This window comes from Balaenoptera ricei, chromosome 6 (genome assembly GCF_028023285.1).
Source record: "Balaenoptera ricei isolate mBalRic1 chromosome 6, mBalRic1.hap2, whole genome shotgun sequence".
Classification (NCBI taxonomy): Eukaryota; Metazoa; Chordata; class Mammalia; order Artiodactyla; family Balaenopteridae; genus Balaenoptera; species Balaenoptera ricei.
In genome coordinates this window covers 74,266,143-74,286,297 of record NC_082644.1, presented here as the reverse complement: position 1 = coordinate 74,286,297, position 20,155 = coordinate 74,266,143, and the positions used below count along the sequence as shown (strand labels likewise).

General features: G+C 38.1%; 1 protein-coding gene across 13 annotated transcripts in view; it reads left to right on the top strand.

The window, feature by feature from the left end:
- The window catches only part of TRPM3 (transient receptor potential cation channel subfamily M member 3), a 941,238-nt gene that overhangs the window by 665,324 nt on the left and 255,759 nt on the right, over nucleotides 1-20,155 (top strand). For all 13 annotated transcript variants that reach the window (XR_009503681.1, XM_059924893.1, XM_059924892.1 and 10 more), the window contains exons 2-3: nucleotides 18,370-18,449; nucleotides 19,791-19,995. Coding sequence is in view for 12 of the 13 variants with exons in the window: in XM_059924893.1 (XP_059780876.1) it covers nucleotides 18,370-18,449; nucleotides 19,791-19,995 (285 nt within the window). In the remaining variant the exon portion in view is untranslated. The remainder of the gene's footprint in view (nucleotides 1-18,369; nucleotides 18,450-19,790; nucleotides 19,996-20,155) is intronic.

Below are 20,155 nucleotides of genomic sequence, written 5' to 3'. Positions count from 1 at the left end.
CATTTTTCACTGTCTGGTTTGTGACTCTGTTAGAAATATGGCAGACCTAGGAGTCCCAGAGGAATGAGGCCTCTGTCTCTTCATGTTGTGATGACACCAAACGCATGTAACCAAATCAACTAAAGTGAGGACTGGGTCATGTCAAGACACTAAGTTAATTTATTTAGTCGACTAACAGGCTGAATGCTCTGTGTGTCCAAGAATCTATTGGGTAATAAATCATCATTTTACTCTTTCGTACAATCTCTTTCATATGTTGACTCTTAGTCTTTTGGCTAACACAGCAACTTTATACTCTGGCTAAGACTAACTTCCTAGAACTGGAAAACTTGGTGATAATGTTATTTTTAGAGCATACTTTTGATTATTTAAGATAATTCATTGTTTGTTAGGCAAACAGACTGAGTGCCTCAATATGCCAGATATGGTACTAATTGCTAAGGAATCAGATGAGAGACACGGCCCCCACCCTTGAGGTACTTATAATCTGGACAAGGGGGTAGACAGAAAATTTTAGGAAATAGTGGAAAAGTTCTGACTAAGGTAGAGAGAGCACAGCTTGCTCTAAAGTGAATATTTCCATTTGTGGCTCACATTTCATGTAACTAACCTTAATTTCTAAGTAACATAATTCACAGGTGATGGGTTTTGATGTCACTTGAGAGAGATGCGGGAAACTCCAAAGGCAGTGCTCTAAAAGAAACTGCAGAAATGCAGAAATGGCCATAAGCACCAATGTGATGTCGCCTTTTATTAGTCCACAGAGGAGATGTAATTATTCTGCTAAGTCTTTGTTTGCTATTTGAGAGCAACAAATTAAACCCCACTAATCTACCTCGCTGGATGGTACCTACTGAACCTAAGAGGCTTCAATTATCAACAGCTTAATAAACTTACTAATCTGCATTAAATGAAATCCTTTGCAAAATCACATTGAAACAATGCTTAAGTCATAATCAGCCTGCCTGGTATCTGCAGCCTGCTGTGGCTGAGCCCCAGAATGCACTGTGTAATCAAATTCCATGTTACTTAAATCTTAGAAAATTCCTAATAGTTGGTTGTGTTTGTGTGTGTTGTGTGTGTGTGTTTTGTCACATGAATTCATATAGTGCTTTTTTTAATCCAGAGAAAATTGACATTTAGGTATAAGTCAAGCAAGAATGTAATTTAGAACTGCTTAAATTCAACCACCTATTACCATAAAAAGAAAGCTTAAAAAGAATGTTCTATTCTGCATACAGCAAGCCAGCATTCTGTGTAACAAGTCTTCATATGACACTCAAAGAATCCAAGGTTGTCATCATGTTATCAATCCAGACCACAGTCCCTTGCGAGGTAATAAGAGAAGTATTCTTTAGGTTTGCAAAAGGAGAAACGGAGGCAATGGAATGCTTTGTCCCCAGTCATAGAGGGGAACACCAGCAGGCTACCATTTCATTCCTCTTTCTTTTGCTAAGCAGTCCAGGTAAGGGAGGACTGTTAGAACAGAATCACTAATTGAGTGGTTTAGGATTCACATAGATATTCTCCAAGTGATTTGTATTGATGTCTGGCACAGAAACTCAAGTTGATAGTAACAGTGCCATGAGGAACTCATCAATTAGGTCTTAAATGTTAAATAATGAGCAGTGCAGTACAGATGAGGGTAGGATTTGTGCACCTAAGAGCAAGGAAAGGGAGCCATAAAAATAACTGAACAAAGCATTTCAGGATTTTGTCCTCAATTTATGGACTAATTAATCATTTAAACCTGTCCAGGGCACACACATGCAAATGCCAACTAAAACCTATCCGTTTAGGATTCTGCTGGCATAGTTTTATTTTTTTAAGATATAAAATGCAGAATTTTCTATCTGGGTAAAACAGAATCTAGCAAGGACTGTCATTTAAAAGCTACCTAGGTAGTAAAAGTTCTGATCCTCTCTATAATTTTGAATTATGCTGACTAAAATTATTTTTCAGATCATCTCCATCAGCCTGTAGTTTCTAAGACTTGAAAATTTTTGAGCAGAGGGGAGGTATAACATGTGTCTAAATTCAGTGGGAAAACATAATTGATGGGCAATTATACTATTTAACAAATGGCTGAATTTAAATAATGACATCTACTGACATTAAGAAAAGACTGCATACCCCCAAAATAGCATTTGACAATCCAGAACTTTTCTAAGATTTTTATCCTTAGACTACAGAATATTAATTTGAAGGTCCAAGCATTCAAGAATGATCTATGGACCCATTGTCCTTAAAATGCACTAACAAGCTATAATGCCAACAAAAGGAAGGGTGGAGATGAATTACATTTTTATATATTTCTCCGTTTTCAGTGCTTTCCAGCATGTTTTTGTAATATAGAACTGGTAAAAGTAGAACTTGGTGTGTGCCTACCAGATTCCAACAGAAAAAAAGTGTGTGTGTGTGTTTCTGCACACAAACACGATGTGTGTGGGCATGTGATCAGTGTAATCAGTCAACTCAGTGGCAATGCTTGACAGTTATATTTTGCTAATATTTTAAGGTTTGACAGTTCATGTTAAGGTTCTGGTGCAGAACGTGTTAGGAAAATAGAGAGCAATGAATATCTAAAAGAATGTTCCACCCACAGCCGAACGATCTATTTTCTTGGTAACTTTATATTATTTTAACAAAGGTTTATTGAGGTACCAGGCACTTGGGTTTCAAGAAGAAGGTAAAAACGTAAATAGATGTGGTCCCTTCCCTACATGAGCCTGAGGACGTAGGCTAGCTGCACACTATTAGTCAGGACAGAAGGTGTTAATGGGCCAGGAAAGAACAAAGTATAGGGAAGCTCAAGGAAGGAAACAAACACTTTCACTGTAGAGTTGGAAACAGGGGAAATAGGAGAAGAAAGAAAAATTTGAGCTGAATCTAAAAAAGTGTAGAGTTATGAGAACAGGTAATTAAATTGAAACCACCTCCCTGAAACTATGGAAATAGGGAAGGACAAAAGTTATGTAGCTCAGCGAAATGCAACCAAAATCATTTAAGTGCCTACTGTATGCTAGGAATGCCAGCTATGTGCCAGACCCAGCTCAAATACCTGTCCTGTCCAAAGTTGACCCTTCCCACATCTGAGCACCCTCTCAGTCAGTCTCAACTTCTCTCATGTCCCTGAAGCTATTCTCATTCCTACATTCTGCTTCCTAGCTGTGTGACATTGAACTAGACGGTTAATCTCTACTGTCTGGTGTCCTTACCTGCAGAATGAGCATAATAAAAGCACTTAACTTCACAGGTTTGTTATGAGGATCAGATTAGTTGATAAATGAAAATAATTAGACCAGTGTATGCGTACTTACTGTAAGGGCTGTAAACCTGTTTGCTATTATTGCTATTATTAAATGTTATTGTAATCTTTCATTCGTCTGATTGATTTCCCTGCAGAACAGTGCTTTTCCCCTGTGGATCTTATTAAAATGCAGATGCAGATTCAGTAGGTCTGGGGTGGGGCCTAAGAATCTGCATTTCTGACAGGTTCCCTGATGCTGCTGGTTCATGGACTACTCATCGAGTAGTGCCTTACGGTACACAGACTGGTGCTGGCTCACGAACTGTTTGTGAATGATGAGAGAAGAGCAAAATTGAGAGTAAACATTTGGAAACTTTTAGAGCAACTTGCCACTGCCACAAAATCCAAGTGCATAATCAATTCATGGCATTTTACAGAACTATGAGTTTGTAACCGATCGAAAAAAGTTTTTAAAATGGTCCTTCACCACAAATCATTTGAGAAGCATTGCTCTAGAACACAGCATAAACTTAAAAACAGATAGGAGGTCTTTGTAAAGTTTGGTACCACCTCATCAACTAAAAGAACTTTGTACAAGGTTCGTGTTCAACAAATATTCTTGAATGCTTGTGAGAATTCATTTAAAAATAAGTGAATACAACTCTGACTGCCCGTTTTCAAATCCTCTGTGTGATGGCTGGAGTCAGAGCTCCAGGTAGCATCAACTTTAATGAAGTACAATTAGCAGTTGTACGACTAAGCTTCTGTTTACATCTTATGCTTAATGATTGTTTAAAGACTTCTGTGTTAGAACTGATATGCACAGGAAGGTGTTTTCTCTACTTGGTTCTCTCCTGCGAAATATTAGATTTGTACATTTGTAGAAATACATGCCCACTTTCATAATAACTCACTTTCAAATAACTAACATTAGGATCTGAAGAGAGACAGAACACATACACATGTATGTTAATATGAGTCTCATATTTCATCCTTGTTCTTCATCTACTATGGCCTCAGGTAGAGCACTATTTAACAGTAGTATACATATCAGTATGTCAAAGAAAAAAGTAAAAGGGAAAAGAAATACCTGTTTGAACAAAAGAAATATATTATTATTTTGGGTGTGTGTGTGTGTGTGTGAGTGAAAGTCAGTATTATAGTATATTTTATGCCTTTACCTGTAGTGGCAGTTTTAATGACTGGTCACAGACAGTATTCTAATGAAAAGGATCGCATCCCAGAGTCAGGAATTTCATGTGAATGTGTGTATTTATGATTTTCCTTTGCAGTTATCTCACCAGCTAGAAACAAGGTGTCATTCACCAGAAGAACTTACTTAGTTTTCTATTAAATATTGGAGAAAGGACCTAAGATCTCTTGCAAACTTAGGGTTTGAAGATTAAATTAAGAAATGAATTGGGATACCTGGTCTCTGCTCCATGATTTTCCAGTGATTAACGTCTTTACTAATGACTTCCAAAATCATTATCATACTTATCTCTCATGTGCCAAACAGATATCTTAAAATAAACTACATTATCAAATTAAACAAATCTGTGTTACGAAAATTTACATTCAAAATGCGGACGTCAGATCATCCACACCCCCCTCCACCCAGGTCATGAGTGTTATTTGTATCCCCTCAAAAAGGAGTATTCAAATTAAAGAGTAAATTCTATCATGACATTTTTACTCTTCCATCTCTTTTATGTGGAAAAGTTGCAGATCTGAAAGAAGGCTGGTATGGCTGGAGGTAGTGAGTTGGGATGTGACTGTGCAAGGCCTCTGAGACCTGCTAAGGAATCTCGATTTTATTCTGGGAGTCACTGAGTGATTTGTGGTAAGGGAGATGGAATGCCATGAGCTAATACATCATTTTAAATGGTCATCAGTAAAACTATTCTATATTATACTGCTATGATGGATACATGATATTATGCATTTGGCAAAACCATAGAACTGTACAACACAAAGAGTGAACCCTGATGTAAACTGTGGATTTTAGTTAATGGAAATATATCAGTATCAGGTCGTCATTTGGAACAGATGTAGCACAGCACTGCAAGGAGTTAAATAATATGGGAAACCATGGGGATAAGTGGAGGGAGGGGATATTTGAGAACTCTCTGTACTTCTGGTCAATTTTTCTTTAAACCTAAAACTTCTCTAAGAAAGTCTATTAATTAAGAAAAAAAATGATCACTCTTGTTGCTGGGTGGAGAATGAATTAAAGGGACAAATTAGAAAGCCAGCACAGTCCATTTTAAAAAATAGCTTTACTAATATAGCTTCCTTCAGAAGAATTTTGCTATCAGAATTTCATTTTGGCATCAAATATCCAAAGAATGGAATTCTCTACATCAGAGTAAGGGTGAGGTGGTAAGAAAACAAGAGAAAAATACCACGTTGCCATCCAATGGAATACAGCTTGGAAACTAAATCTATATTTTTGCACTACCTACTAACATTTTTTACACCTACTTCTGAATTTTTGTTCGTTTCTATGTGCATCAAATTTAAATTAATATATTTAAAGAAAGCTAATAAATGTATTAGTATCTTCCAGGACCTAAAATCTTTCAGAGAAATTTTTTTATTAACATACTAAGGTAAGAATAAATCAAAAAGATATAGGCTTTGGTAGGGAGTATGTAAGGAAAGGCATTGGCAATATATGGAAGCTAATAACCTTGAACCACTTTAGAACTGTCACATTAGTACAACATAACCAGAGGCTGAATTTATGTGGATGCCTTTATTTTCTACCTAACAATCTAGTAATTTGACAGAGAAAGATGGCTATCAGACAGAAATACATTTATGCTGCATTAACTTAATACCTAATAATTTTTCATTTCCAGAGAGAGATAGGAATAGCTTTACAGTTACATCGCTGGACCTATCTGCTTATAACTTACTTCTGATGATAAAAATGGTATTGATTTGGCCTCAGTTTCTTCAGTTAAGTAATTCTTGATTGTTAGGTTAAAGAAAAATTACAAATCATGGGCAGACTCTGCATATTCTGACTGGAATGACCATCAAGATTTGATTTATCATTTGGTTGGGAATCAGGGCAAGAGAACACCAAGTTCTGGTCTTAAAAACTCTCTCAATAGCAGAAATAGAAATGTCAAGTTATTAATTAATTGCAGTAATATCTTAATAATACTTGAAGTCTTATTGAAACAGAATTAGGACTTGACACGTGTGCCAGATTGCTAAACCAGGGGCATTCTTAAGAATGGTTGGAGTCTGGGGAGAATTCCTTCAGGGATTATTTATTAGTTCAAATCTCCTTATGTGCTTTGTGCTCAGTAAGCACAAAACTGTGTGCTCTGCTACATTTTTGTTTGTTTTCAGAAGAATAGTGATTTCATGAATTTGTAAAAATTAAAATAAAAATACCCTCTTATTTAAAAAAAAAAAACACCTCTACATCTATTTTGTACACATTAATGAGGAACTAATAACAAAGCTGTCAGGTTCTGATTCCCAGAATCCTCAGCTCTGAGACCTGGAGTTGACCATGAGATCACCAAGATTAAGTCCTCCCCCAAGTTTACACGACTAGGGGTCAACAAGGCATGGCTAGGATGCGTATCTTGGGACCCCTAATCAGTCATGCTTCCACTAGGCTCTGCCTTTGAATGGATAAAGAAAAATCAGGATTTCAGAAATAAAATCCTGCCCCAAATTTAAGTCTGTACTTTGTGAGGATGAAGAGTTTGAACTGAACTAATCACTCATTGATTGAGTCTGTTTCTGTACCCAAAATACTTTAAGGTAATTAGGACTGATGATAAAGAAACTAAAAATAATAAAAATGAGAGAGAGAGAGAGAGAGAGAGAGAGACACTGATTTCCTAAGCAGTTAATCCTCATTTGAGAACTCTATTACAGATAGAAGTACAGCTACTGATCCATTGCCCCCTTCTTCTTAGCATCTTCATCCTTCCAGGACAAAAGAGGCAAACAAAGTAAAAATCAGCCTCTGAATCTATGCTATCATTTGTCACATAAACTTCACATTTCAACATAACATAGAATGTTCCAATTTCATGACTCAGCACATTTCTTTAGTTCCTGACAAAATCAGAATGATGTGGGAATGAATTGTGAAAGCTAAACAGAATTAAGGACTTAAAGGATGACATTACATTGCCCCAGCTCTGCATTTACTTGACAGAAAACAAGGTTGTATTTCCCATGTATGCGGCCTCCAGGAATGTAGAAAGCCCTCCTGGTGACTTGCTGTACACTGGCATTGTCACACTGATGCTGCTTTCTAACAAATGACCTATCATTTTAAACTTTCTAGCTCTTGAATATGTCAAATCTCAGTCTTATAATTTTGTTAGTCATAATTTTGTCTTTCATTTCCTGCTTCTCTGGGTGAAGTTTATCCTATTATTATCTTCCTAAGATGTACACCGGTTTTATAGAGCTGGCTCCAATGTAGGTATGTTTTTTGGTCAATGAAGGCAGTGAAGTCACTAAAAGTATGTGTGGAGCTTTTAAGTTTTTATGTCACCATGTATGGAAATAGCTATTATATTCGAACAGATGTCTAATCCTTGATCATAATTAGGATACTTTTGAAATAGAAGCCTATGTCCTCATTTCAATTTTTCAGCAGTCTTTTAGGCTTGATGAAGTGTGTATATTTTTATTAAGATCATAATGATTAAAATGCACTTATCCCACCACAAAGAAGAAAAAGATGACTCAGCATTCCTAAGGTTAGTCATAGCATATAGAGGATGCAGGGTTCTCTGTACCCTATGGAAGCACAAGGGCTTTGGCTCCATCAGGCTAAGCCAATAGCTGATGTACAACTTAGGAATGAGACTAAACCTCTGTAGACCCCAGTTTTTAATTTGAATAATGGAATTTTATAATACCTACCTTACAGAGTTATTGTGAGTATTGCATAAAATACTATGTTTGGAAGCATTTGTGAACTGTAGAATAGTTTATAAATGTAATATATTATTGCCAAGCAATAATTAACTGATTCATAATGAAACAATTTTCCAAAGAAACATGAAATATATTTTTAAATTGTTCACAAAAATTCTATGAGGTTAACATTAGTATATATTCATAGTACATCTATATAAAATTCTGCCTGTATTTTAAGTGTAATTTACATAGCATGACCTACTGAAAAAAGATGTTTCAGTTATAATTATAAAGCATAATTTATTGAATTTTTTGCAAATCTAGTGATAAAAATATAATCTAATTTAACTTTATGTTAAGGTGTATATGATTTAAGTTTAGAGGCTATAAGGAGAATTTTAGTACAAATAATTTGTATAATAATTTATATACTAATTATAGTAATTAAAATAATTTAGTATAAATAACCCACAAAGAATTATTCCCCAAAGATGACTGACTAGGAGTGAGAAATTGATATTTCTGCAGAAACAATGTTAAAAATAGAAAAAGAAGGAGAGTGTCCTAGGCAAGGCTATGAAACTCTAGTTATGCCATGATAGACCCAGAGTACTGTGTGTTTGCAGCAGAAATTGGCAGTGGGTGATTATAAATCTTGAAATGAAAACAAATAATTATAAAATTATATGACTTTTCTTCTAATGGAAGTGTGAGCAAGGTATGGAAGTGGATCAGTAGTTGTGGTGATTCATTCTGTCTGGCAGTGGCCAGCCAAGCTTGTCAAAGAATACAATATTTTGTGCAGTTAGGAAGAACAAACAGGTGTTTGCTAAGTACAGAAGGAGGAACCTAGCATTCCAGGCAAATGGGACAGCATATTCAAAGGTTGAGGAGTGTGGCACAGCATGGTGCATTAGGGAAATAATCAATAATCTAGTGTACTGGAGCATAATGTGTTTAAAGATTTGGAGGGAGATTGAGAGATTTGAACAGATAGTTTCAGAGGCAGATCCTGAAAGGTTTTAAATACTGAACTGATCTGATCTTGTTGGGGTTGGGGAGCTAAAGAAGGGTATTGACCAGGGGGTATCCTGATTGACTGTTTTAGGAAAACCATGTTGGTGGTATTATGCTCCAGAGGCAGATGGCTTTGTCATGTTCCTCTGGCATTGTTTTACTTTATAGGTCAAGGGCAATTCTGAATATTAGAGAACACAATACATTTATTTTCATGCATTAGAATAAAAACAAGGAGCCAAAGGGGCATTTAAGAGGAATTGGTCCTGTGTTTCGCAAACTTCACTTGCTTATGTGGTACCATCATTATCTACAAATCATTTTTAATCTAATTTATTAAATATTTTGGGTGGATTCATTTTTTCATAACTCCACAAAAGAAAATGTATGTCACCAAACAATAATATTTATTAAATTACAGGTTTAGCCATTGCTTAAATATTATATATTATTATAAATCCAACTGTTAAAAGAAAAATGCATCTGGGTACCACCTCTGGGAAACACAGGTCCATCTGATGTCATCATCTTACAGGTGAGGAATTGATGTACAAGTAAATCAAATGTTGTCCCTAAGTCACCTTTGTATGCTGACCACATCCCAAACACAGTTCTAGGTGCTGGAGTGACAGCAGTAACAAAATAAAATCACTGCCCTCAGGAACTTACATTCTAGTGGAGGAAATAGACAAAAAATAAATACGTGAACACATGGCATAATGCTAGGTAATGTGAAAAATAAATACGTAAACACATGGCATAATGCTAGGTAATGTGAAGGTAATGTGAAGAGGAAAAGAGAGGGAAGTTACAGAGTAGAGAATGATGACACAGGTGTGCCTTCAGATGGAGTGTCCGGGCCTGTCAGTGTTCCTAATGTGCTGATGGAGCAAGTTGTGGGCAATCTGAGGATGGAGCTGTCCAGGTAGAAGGAACAACAGAAGCAAAAGTACCTGAGAACTTGCCTGACATGCTTAAGGAAGAGCCAAGACAAGCTAGTGGTGGTGCCATGGAAGCCTGGTTTTTAGGACCGTCACCCCCCTCCCCTGCTGCCCCATCAGACATACCCCCTTCCTCTATAGCAAGGGCTGATCAGTACACACCAGTTCCAGCCCACTGCCTGTTTTATTGGAACGCAGCAATGCTCATTTGTTTATATCTGGCCTATGAGCGCTTTTGTGCTGCAACAGCAGAGTTGAATGTTGTGACGGAGACCATGTGACCCACAGAGAGCCTAAATTATTTACCATCCAGCACTTTACAGAAAATGTTTACTGACCCCTCCTCTATATCATGCTCTTGTTGTCATTGTTGTTATTAAATGTGGACATCACAGAAAGGAATGCTTTGGACATCTTTATAAAAATGAATACAAATCATCCATGTCAAAGTCTAGTTTCTACTTGTAGAAAATCTGATTTCATTTTTTAAAATTGAGTTATGTACCAGTGGGAACTTTTTAGTATATTCTATTCAAGTGTGATCTTTTTTCTTTAACGATGAATTGGAAGAATAAGGTAATCTGCCATTACATGAAGATAGGAGTGAAGAATAACCACAGTTCGCATTACACTTGTGGTTTCCTCTTGTTAGTATTCAAAGTATATTCTCTCTAAACTACATCTGAAACAAGATGGTGATATATCCTGTCAGGAGTTGAAGTTGCATTGTTGGGTACTGCATAGGGTTTTTAAAAGATCTGTGTGGACAGTGTGGCCCAGAGCTACAAGTCTCTTTGGAACTAATTACCTTCTCAAATCAGAGTCCTGAAGATCATCTGTGACCTCATATGAAAGAAATGCTGTGCTGATTTTTACCTCAGGCTTCCTAGTTCACATAGACAGAATGCTCGTGGTTCTGGTGGCAGTATTTTTGTCTTTGGTGTAAAGTTCATAGAAGGTGCCTCATATCCTTTTCCCTATCAAATATTTCTCTCTAGGAAGGAAAAATAAGCGAAAAGAAAAACAGCAACAAAAAATGAGTAAGACTAGAGAGAATAAGGCTAAAAAAAACACATGGGCAGGCTTCCCTGGTGGTGCAGTGGTTGAGAATCTGCCTGCCAATGCAGGGGACACGGGTTCAAGCCTTGGTCTGGGAAGATCCCACATGCCACGGAGCAACTAGGCCCGTGAGCCACAACTACTGAGCCTGCGCGTCTGGAGCCTGTGCTCCACAACAAGAGAGGCCGCGATAGTGAGAGGCCCGCGCACCGCGATGAAGAGTGGCCCCCGCTCGCCGCAACTAGAGAAAGCCCTCGCACAGAAACGAAGACCCAACACAGCAATCAATCAATCAATCAATCAATCAATAAATCTTTAAAAAAAAAAAAATGGGCAATATTTAAAAGACTCAGTATGGATCTGATTGAACTCAAGATTTAAAGTAAGTCAGATGAGGAACTGAAGTAGTATCTAGTGAAGTAGATATCAGATCTCAGTATCTCTCAGATGCCTGCCTGTCAGCCAGCCCTCCCGGTCTTCTTCCACCTCCTCCTCCTCTTCTCTGTTCCTTCCCTGCTTCTCTCTCTCTCTCTCTCTCTCTCTCTCTCTCTCTCTCTCTCCAGCCTTTATACCCTAGGAAACTCATCCTGTACATTATAGAACTTCCCTTTCCAAATATTAACCACTGAGCCCTCTCTTTTAACTGAGCTCTTCATACGTCACTTCCTGAACTGCTCTTTCCTAATGACTTCCCATTATCATAAGGTCGAGCTTAACAGCTGGAAAAAAAAATCTGGAAATCTTCTGACCATATAGAATATAATTTCATGACTATAAATATATGGTTACAGAAGAAAACTTTGGAAAATATAAAAAAGCAAAAGGAAGAAAATAAAAATTAGCTACAGTTTCCACTTTAGTATATTCCCAATCATCTCTGTATCTATTTAAAATTTGTAATTATTCTCTACTTAAAATTTTGTCCTGCTTTTCTCACATAACAATGTGAAAATGTATATTTCTCTATGTAATTAAATAGTCTTCTGAAACCTGATTGTGGTCATCAAACAGCATGAACCATAGTTTAATTAGCCTCCCATTAATTTTCATTTGTTTCCAATTTTTCTGAATTATAAATAACGCTGTGGTGAACATCTTTGTGTGCTCACATCTCTGTTGATTCCCTAAGAATAAATGCATAGGAGTGTTACAGCTGCATAGAAGGATAGGTATCCTCATTGTGAAGGCCATCACTACGTATTATTCTGCAGCCAACTCCTGAAGACTGTCAAAGGGACTTCTCCATCTCATGTTTAATGCTCACGCTCAGTCTGATGATGATTCATTTGCATTTTGCTTATTGTAATGTTTCCTCAGTTGAAAGTCACTAAGTAGTTTGTTGCCCCTTGTCTCCGGGGAAACCTTGGTAAGTGAGAGACCAGAAGATGGGGGAGTTTGAAAGAGATCCATCCTGGAAACAGCAGAGAGGCAGGGAGAAGGCTATGGATCTGATCCAAGCTAGAAATAAGTCACCCAGTTCCCACTGTGATTCTCAGGGAGTGCCCACATAACACATACTAGGTGCTTTGAGAGGAGATTGTGGGAAAATGAAGCTCAAAATGACACTGCCCTCAGAGGTTCACAGCCCACAGAGTTGATGATGAACACACCTCTCAGCTCTGACTTCCATCTGCAAGAAAAGATAAGTCTTTTGGAGGTGAAGTGTTCACATAGTCACTTCTTTAAAAGTATTTTTGCCGTGTTGAAAGTTGAGCTCTCTTCTTCCCCAGTTCGTTCACTTATCTAGCTAAGAACTACTATTATCTAAAAAACTTATTCTTGGAAGATATTTGAAAGAGCCCTTTTGTGTTGTGTGAGCCAGAACCTCTAAGTTGCCCTCCACCCGCCCCAGATAAACACATCACAATGCCACTGCTTTCAGCCTGCATCCATGTGCTGTAATAGTCCCAGCTCATCTTTTTTTAATAGGGAAACAGGGGAGTGTAGGTTTCTAGTCACACGGTTACAGTAGTGGGGGAGGGGCTGCAGGATAAGAAGTGTGATCAGTTGTATTATTATTATTTATTGACATCTCAGAAGTTGTGGAAGGTTACTGACAGACCCCAACTTTATTCTCCTTGGGCTCACATTCAGGGACCCAGCTATCCTTTTGAAACATTCAGAGTTTTTAGCAGTTCCTCTTTAAAGAAATGCTATCATTCCATCCTTTGGGGAGGAATGAACAATGCCGCTTGTGTGTTCAAACCACTCGGAGCATTAATATACTGTTTCTTTAGAAGGATTTGCTTTCCAAAGTTGAACTTTTCAGAACTCAGAACACCTTATCACACTTTCACAAGCCTTCTCTCTGAAAATGGAAAAAGAAAAGGGGGGAGAGCCTGTCAGGACTTGTGCCAGTTAAATCCGATCTCTCCGGGGATTTGTTTTTCTTCTGGCGTCAGATTAGATGTTCAAATCAAGCAGTGTTTGAGGGCTGCGAGGGAATGTCCATGGGATTCTTAGTGAGGCTAATCCCAAAGCAGCACATTCCAAGGGGCTAATCTGCCCAAGTTCATTGCTTACTTGAAACGTCTCTTGGGGGAAGAGCCGGGCAAGTGACTTTTTTTCCAGTGGGCGGTCATAAGAGCATTATTAACGGGATGACCAGCCCCAGACGCAGCAAAATGAAAGCAACAAGAGCTGCTCGTGGGACTGCCTTTGCCACCACCCAGAGTCAATGCTCAGGTAAAATGATTTCAGCTCATTTTCTTCTTGTTCAACCTCCCAGTACTGGATCTGGGGATCTAGAGGAAGACCCAGGGAATGCCAGGGAGATGTTGAGGGAAAGCAAAAGGTAAAAATGAACACAGGCATTCAGTACCTTGGGGTCTTTGGTGTTTTGTTCTGATTAGGGCAGAGTGTACCTTTTAAACCTGAGAGTCTCAAAATGAGGGATGTAAAGTTTTGCTCGTAATTTGTTCCTATAAAGTTAGTGGACGCTTTTTCTAATCTTGCAGTTACTGGACTAGATTGGTGTCCTGTTAAGTTGCCCTGCTAAAGGGTAGATTGCAGTAGCAGTTTCTGAGACTTTCTGTAGACAGATTTAATACATACTCTATGTAAGTACTTGTAAATCATGTTGCCCGGAGAAGGTCTTAATTCTGTAGCTAATGGGGAGTGGGTGGTAGGAAGAGTCAAAGAAGTTTGAGAGACTAATGTTTGTAGCAGAGTCTTTGTGAAAAAGAGTTGAAACCTTGTTAAATGAAACCATTTTTTTTTTCTTTTTTCAGTTCCAATTATTTTGATGCTTTATTGACTGTACATTTGACTTTCAAAATTCATACGTACTTTATTCTTTGAGGGTTATTATTATACTTTTCTTGAAATGTGAATGTCCTCATTTTTGTTTTGAATAAGATGTCCTTTAATTATTAGCCTTTGAAAAACAGTTCCCTATTACACATCACACATGACTGATAATGCAGAAAGACAAGAAAGAAAATAGCCCTTCGCCAACTCAGTCATGGTGATGTGACTGTTCTGCCTTTAGAAAAGTGATTTTCTAAGAGCTGATAGAAGCCACCTTTTCTAAGAGTACATGAGCCCTCCAAAGCATATTTAGAAAGAAGAGATTTTAGGGCATGCTGTTGAACTTTTGCGTTAGAAGAGAGTTAAAGGGTCAGCTAGAAATATGGCATGTCAAAACTGTTTCATGCTTTCTAACAATAAGGATAGCCATTCTGTGCTAACTTAGTTGGGTGTTGCAACCAAGTATAAAGCTTCACACAGAGTAGTTCAAAGCCTTTGAACAAAGGAAAAGGGAACTAGTTTAGGGAACAAGTTAAATCATGATTATACATCAAATATGCCTTCTCCAAGAAAATGATTTTAAAAATCTAATATCCATCCACACTGAAGACTGAATAAAAGCACAATAAAACAAAGCCCACAGTAAAGCATAGTAAATTATGCATGGTATTTGGTAGAATTCCTAATTCATGTGCTATACGTGCACTCTTCCTGTTATGTATTATGCTTTTCTTCTCAAAAAGAGAATCCGACTCAATTATGAATGATGGAAAGATTTTTTTACATTTTCTCCCCTCCCAATTTTCTATGCCTTTGCAAGAGAAACTGTTAGTTTGCTAATAATAAGAAATAGAAACTGATCCTCAATCCCTTTGCTGACAGTGAGGTAGCTTTTCACCTTTGAGAAGGTAATTAAGTTGCTAAACTGCACACAAGTCAGATTACTTAAAGACTAACAAACAAGTTGACAATCCATATGCAGTCATTCTTATTACACACCATCTGTGTAAACCTTCCAGGGCCTTCCAAGTTGAAACCAGGATCCATGAGTGAGAGAAATAATGGAGGTGCCCTTGAAAAGTGTAATCTATTTGTTGTGGCCCCCAGATTCTCAAGTTGGGAGTCCTGTGTGATTACATTTCTTTGGGGTAGCCGTTATAATGATCCCCCCCTTCTTTTACGTCTTTCTCATATTCTGATGTCTGCCTAATGTCCCGCCTCAATCCTTGACCCCAAGGAGAGAGGAACAGAGAGCAGAGTGTTCATTACTCCACTTGTGGGGACTGGCAGGGGGAAATAAGGAGGGGAAAGGTGCATGTATGAACTGGTTCCCAGACATGCCTCTAGAAGGCATCCCAGGCAAGCCCAGATGGCACTGCCCAGATCTAGGGTATTTAATACCAATAAAACCTAATTTGGAGAGGCAGTTGAGCAGAGTGGGTAAGAGTGTGAACTCTGGAGTCAGACTGCTCACGTTCAAACTCTGTCTTCTAATCTGCTGCATCTCTGACAATTTCTTCATTGGTAAAATGGACATAATAGTAGTACTTCCCTCACGGGGTTCTTGTGCGGCTCCATGGAGATAATACGTATACAGCGCAATTCCAGGTACATGATGAACCCTTAATAAAGGTTAAGCATTGTTATTACCTACTGAGTGCCTACTATGTGCCAGGTGCTTTCTCTGAATCATTTGCTTTGATTAATACAACAACTCTCCAAAGTAGCTGTGGTACCCTCATGTTATAGAAAAAGCTCAGGAAAGTTAAATAGCTTTTCTGTATACCTTGTTTGTGGCCAGCCAGGCCTTCTGAGAGCATATCATCTCCAGTGCAAAGTGAAATCAATTTAGGTCAGATCTGCTACAGCAGTTTCATAGTAATCTCATCTAAACCTTTATCTGAACTTCTAGTACCAGGCCAACCTAGGACCGGTCCCTGTTCTTGAAGTGAAAACTTGGTACCTAAATAATGATAACAACTCTGTGTCAGGCATTATTTTTGTGCCCATTTTATAGGTGAGGAAAACCGAAGATCAGAGAAATTATACGACTTTGTCCAAGCTGCAGAATCCCATGCACAACTTTTTCTGACTGCAAACGTCATTGTCTACCCATGATACTGCCATTCCTGCTTTCTCTCAATGAGTATTGATCAGAACTCCCTGAAATTCCCAGATAGTGGGCCACAAAAAAAGGGAAAGTATGCTCTCCCTTTTCTGCTCCCCAAGGTGTAGGAAAAGTTGGTTGCAGATGTCCAGTGAGGAATATTTTTACCATCTATCTGCCAAGAGATGTTATCAAAGAAAGTATTCAGTTTCTAGGAAAAATCACAGCCTATGAATAGTTTAACTTACAGGCTTTTTACAAAGATAAAGACTGGTTATCTATGCTGCTAAGCTCATTTCTGCTGCAAAGATGTACCCACTAGTTTTTCCTATGTATTTGAGAAGAAAAATCTTTAAGAATAGACACTGGGGCTTTTTCCATGCCCAGATGACAAATGACTGCAAATGTTAGTTTTGTGGTGTGAGGGCGCAGAGGGCCACCTGGACCCAGGGATCTCTGTGGCAGGGTGGGTGCTCCTTTTCACGTGGACAATGTATAAACACTCAGAAATTATGCAACCTGATTGTAACCATGACTGAAACAGGATGCAGGTCCTTTGTATCCCTCAAGCATCCCCCCGCGTTGCTACTTTTAAAATGTGCTTTGTCATGAATATAAGACAACTGCTTCCTTCTGTGCCACATGCTCGCATAGACTCCACTGTGAGAGAGGAGGCAGGTGCAATATTAAAGGGTTGAGGGCAAACCAGACCTTAGCACAACTTATACAGACATTTGGGTCCCTGGCAGAGTCAATATCAATTACAACCAACAAACAGGGGCTTGTAACAGTTAACACTGGTCATTGGGACAGGCCAGGTAAACAGCTTAGTTGCGCTTTAGTCCCGTATATTTCAAAAGTAGGAATTTGGTCCTGATGCTGGGTTAGAGAGAAGACGATGCCATGTAGATACAACATTACATGTTACTCTAGCAACTTCTGTTTTAAACACGCGCTTAGAGAAGGAATCTTCTGAGTAGCTTACTGGATTTCGTAGGAGGCTCCGCTACTGTTTCAAATGCTGCTAAAAAAAGGGGTTAAGGGATGAAGGATGGACACTGCTTTGGAACAAGGATGGTACAGTTTGTTGAAACTTCCTTCATCCTTCTGGGAGCCCAATCTCAGTGGCCAGGCTTCTGGGTGGACAGTCCCAACAGTGTTCATTCTAAGAAGCCATGTTTGCTGTGCTGAAAGGCATGTGGGATGCCAAAAAATGTGGTATCTTCCTTCCTTCCAAAGGCATTACCTGTGAAATTTTGGACTGTGATGAAGACATTTATCTTCCTATGTTTCCATTTCCTTTTTTCCCCTCCATATTCAAACATTGCTAATTTGGATTTTAGAAAAAACATGGTGATGGATTAGGGCTCGAATTATGTAATTTCCTCACCGTTTTTCTTTCTTTCTATAAGGAAAATCTAATGGAAGTGTCAGCCATGAAAACCGTATGCTTATTTAGATATATTTCTTCCTACCACTGAATACTTGTTAACTAAAGGGTTATAAACATCCTGCTCTATGGCTTTCATTTTCTCTGTAAATAGCATTATTTTTCTGTTCTTCAGAAGTCATTATGAACTTGTATATAGTTTCATTACTAACATTTTTTATTATGGTCATTTCCTTTAACTCTCATATTATAATGTTAAATAACCTAACCAGCAGATTCTGGTAATAATTGATTTTGTTATATGCAGTGTTTATGTGTGAAGTAACCACAATTTCAGTTCAGTTTATGAGACACTAGTCTCTTAAGTGATTATGAAATTTTGCTTTCTAGTCAAAAATGCTTAAAGGTTGTGTTCACCTTTCCTCTTCTTTTTTTTTTTTTTTTTCAGGCTCAGAAGTCCTGGATAGAAAGAGCGTTTTATAAAAGAGAATGTGTTCACATCATACCCAGCACCAAAGACCCCCATAGGTAATCTTGCTGTCTCTATAATGTAGCAAGAACATGAAGTAGCAATTATGGGACCAAAAATATGATACCAATCACTATCCATTGCAAGAGAACGAATGTTAAAGATCATTTTTTAATTGTTGCTGGACATCTTTGAAGCAATCTCATATATACACACCATGTAATATGCCATGCCTGCAGTTAATTGTCTGAGAGCCTGTACAAAATAAAAGCTACACCATTGGGAAGGGAATTCATCACAGTCTATAGGAATGGGATATATATATATATATATACATGAATGGGAGATATATATATTTAGTGTGGTTACTGGTTTTCCCTTTCTAGCATTTCATCAAAATGCTTACTTTTTACTAAAATGCTCTGCTACAGTGTAAAAGAGACTTTTAAAGGAAATACTCCTAGCAGATTACTAATTAGACTGCAGACCTTCAGATTTCTATCCAATCACATTTTTAATATTCTGCTTACCTTCCTGAAGATCAACAGTATATAAGGTGGGAAGCATTTGGGATAAAGTAACATATGAATGTCTGGAAACGCCCTTATGAAAAGGCAGTATAATGGAGTAGTTTAAAATATAGACTCTGGAATCATATAGACCAGCTGTATAACCTTGAACAAATTACCTAACCTTCAAAACTATAATATTTTACCCGTAAAATGAATGTCACACTGTTAGTATTTAATAAATGATAGCTCTGTATCAGCATTATTGCTAATAGTCATAACAGTGCTAGTAGTAAAGTATGAAGGACATTTTCATGGTATGAGGGGTGAATTTTGTTTTCAAATACCTTGTGAATAATTTTTTCATTGTTTCTTCAACAACACTTAAGCTGCAGATCTTCATTCTCAGAATTGGATATATGACAGAGTGTCAATTGGGAAAAGACAAGTTAGGTTGTGACTCACATATGATTGAGAGTCCTTATTTAAATGTACCTGTTAAAATTCTTCCCTCAAAGCTGTTCAGTGTCCTTTGTGCAAGATTTGATAGATGGGAAGAGTGAGAAGTAGAAAAATCTACATGGTGTTCGTTCTTTTCGTTCCAATCCTGAACAATGTGGCAGGTGTGAAAGGGGGTAGGTGCAGAAGGATGGGAGGCATGTTACAGCCTATACAGCTAGAGGAAAATGTGGAGGGGCCAGAAAAGAAAAGAAATATATGTCAAGTAAATCCCAAGTTCACCATTTGCCAGGTATGGCCACATTATGGTTTCCACCTGAAAACTGACTCTCTGGCTTGCTATGGTTTGTAGGTTTCTCCAGCAGGTTGCCTTCAGTGTGTATTACAGTTGTTGCTAATACAAGGGGTTCACTTTGACCTCTTATGTTATAGGTGTTGCTGCGGGCGTTTAATAGGCCAGCATGTCGGCCTCACTCCCAGTATCTCAGTTCTTCAGAATGAGAAAAATGAAAGTCGCCTCTCCCGAAATGACATCCAGTCTGAGAAGTGGTCCATCAGCAAGCACACTCAACTCAGCCCCACAGATGCTTTTGGGACCATTGAGTTCCAAGGAGGCGGCCATTCCAACAAAGCCATGGTAATCAGAAACCATTCAGTCACTTCTCAAATTCTGTCTCAAGTCCTGCAAAGGAATGGTGAAGAGCTGGAGATTTAGTCTTTGGGCTGAATCCCAACTTTGCCAGTTCCTGGCTGGGTGACCTGCTCTAACTGTGCTGCTCCTGTGCAGCTCTGCCCTT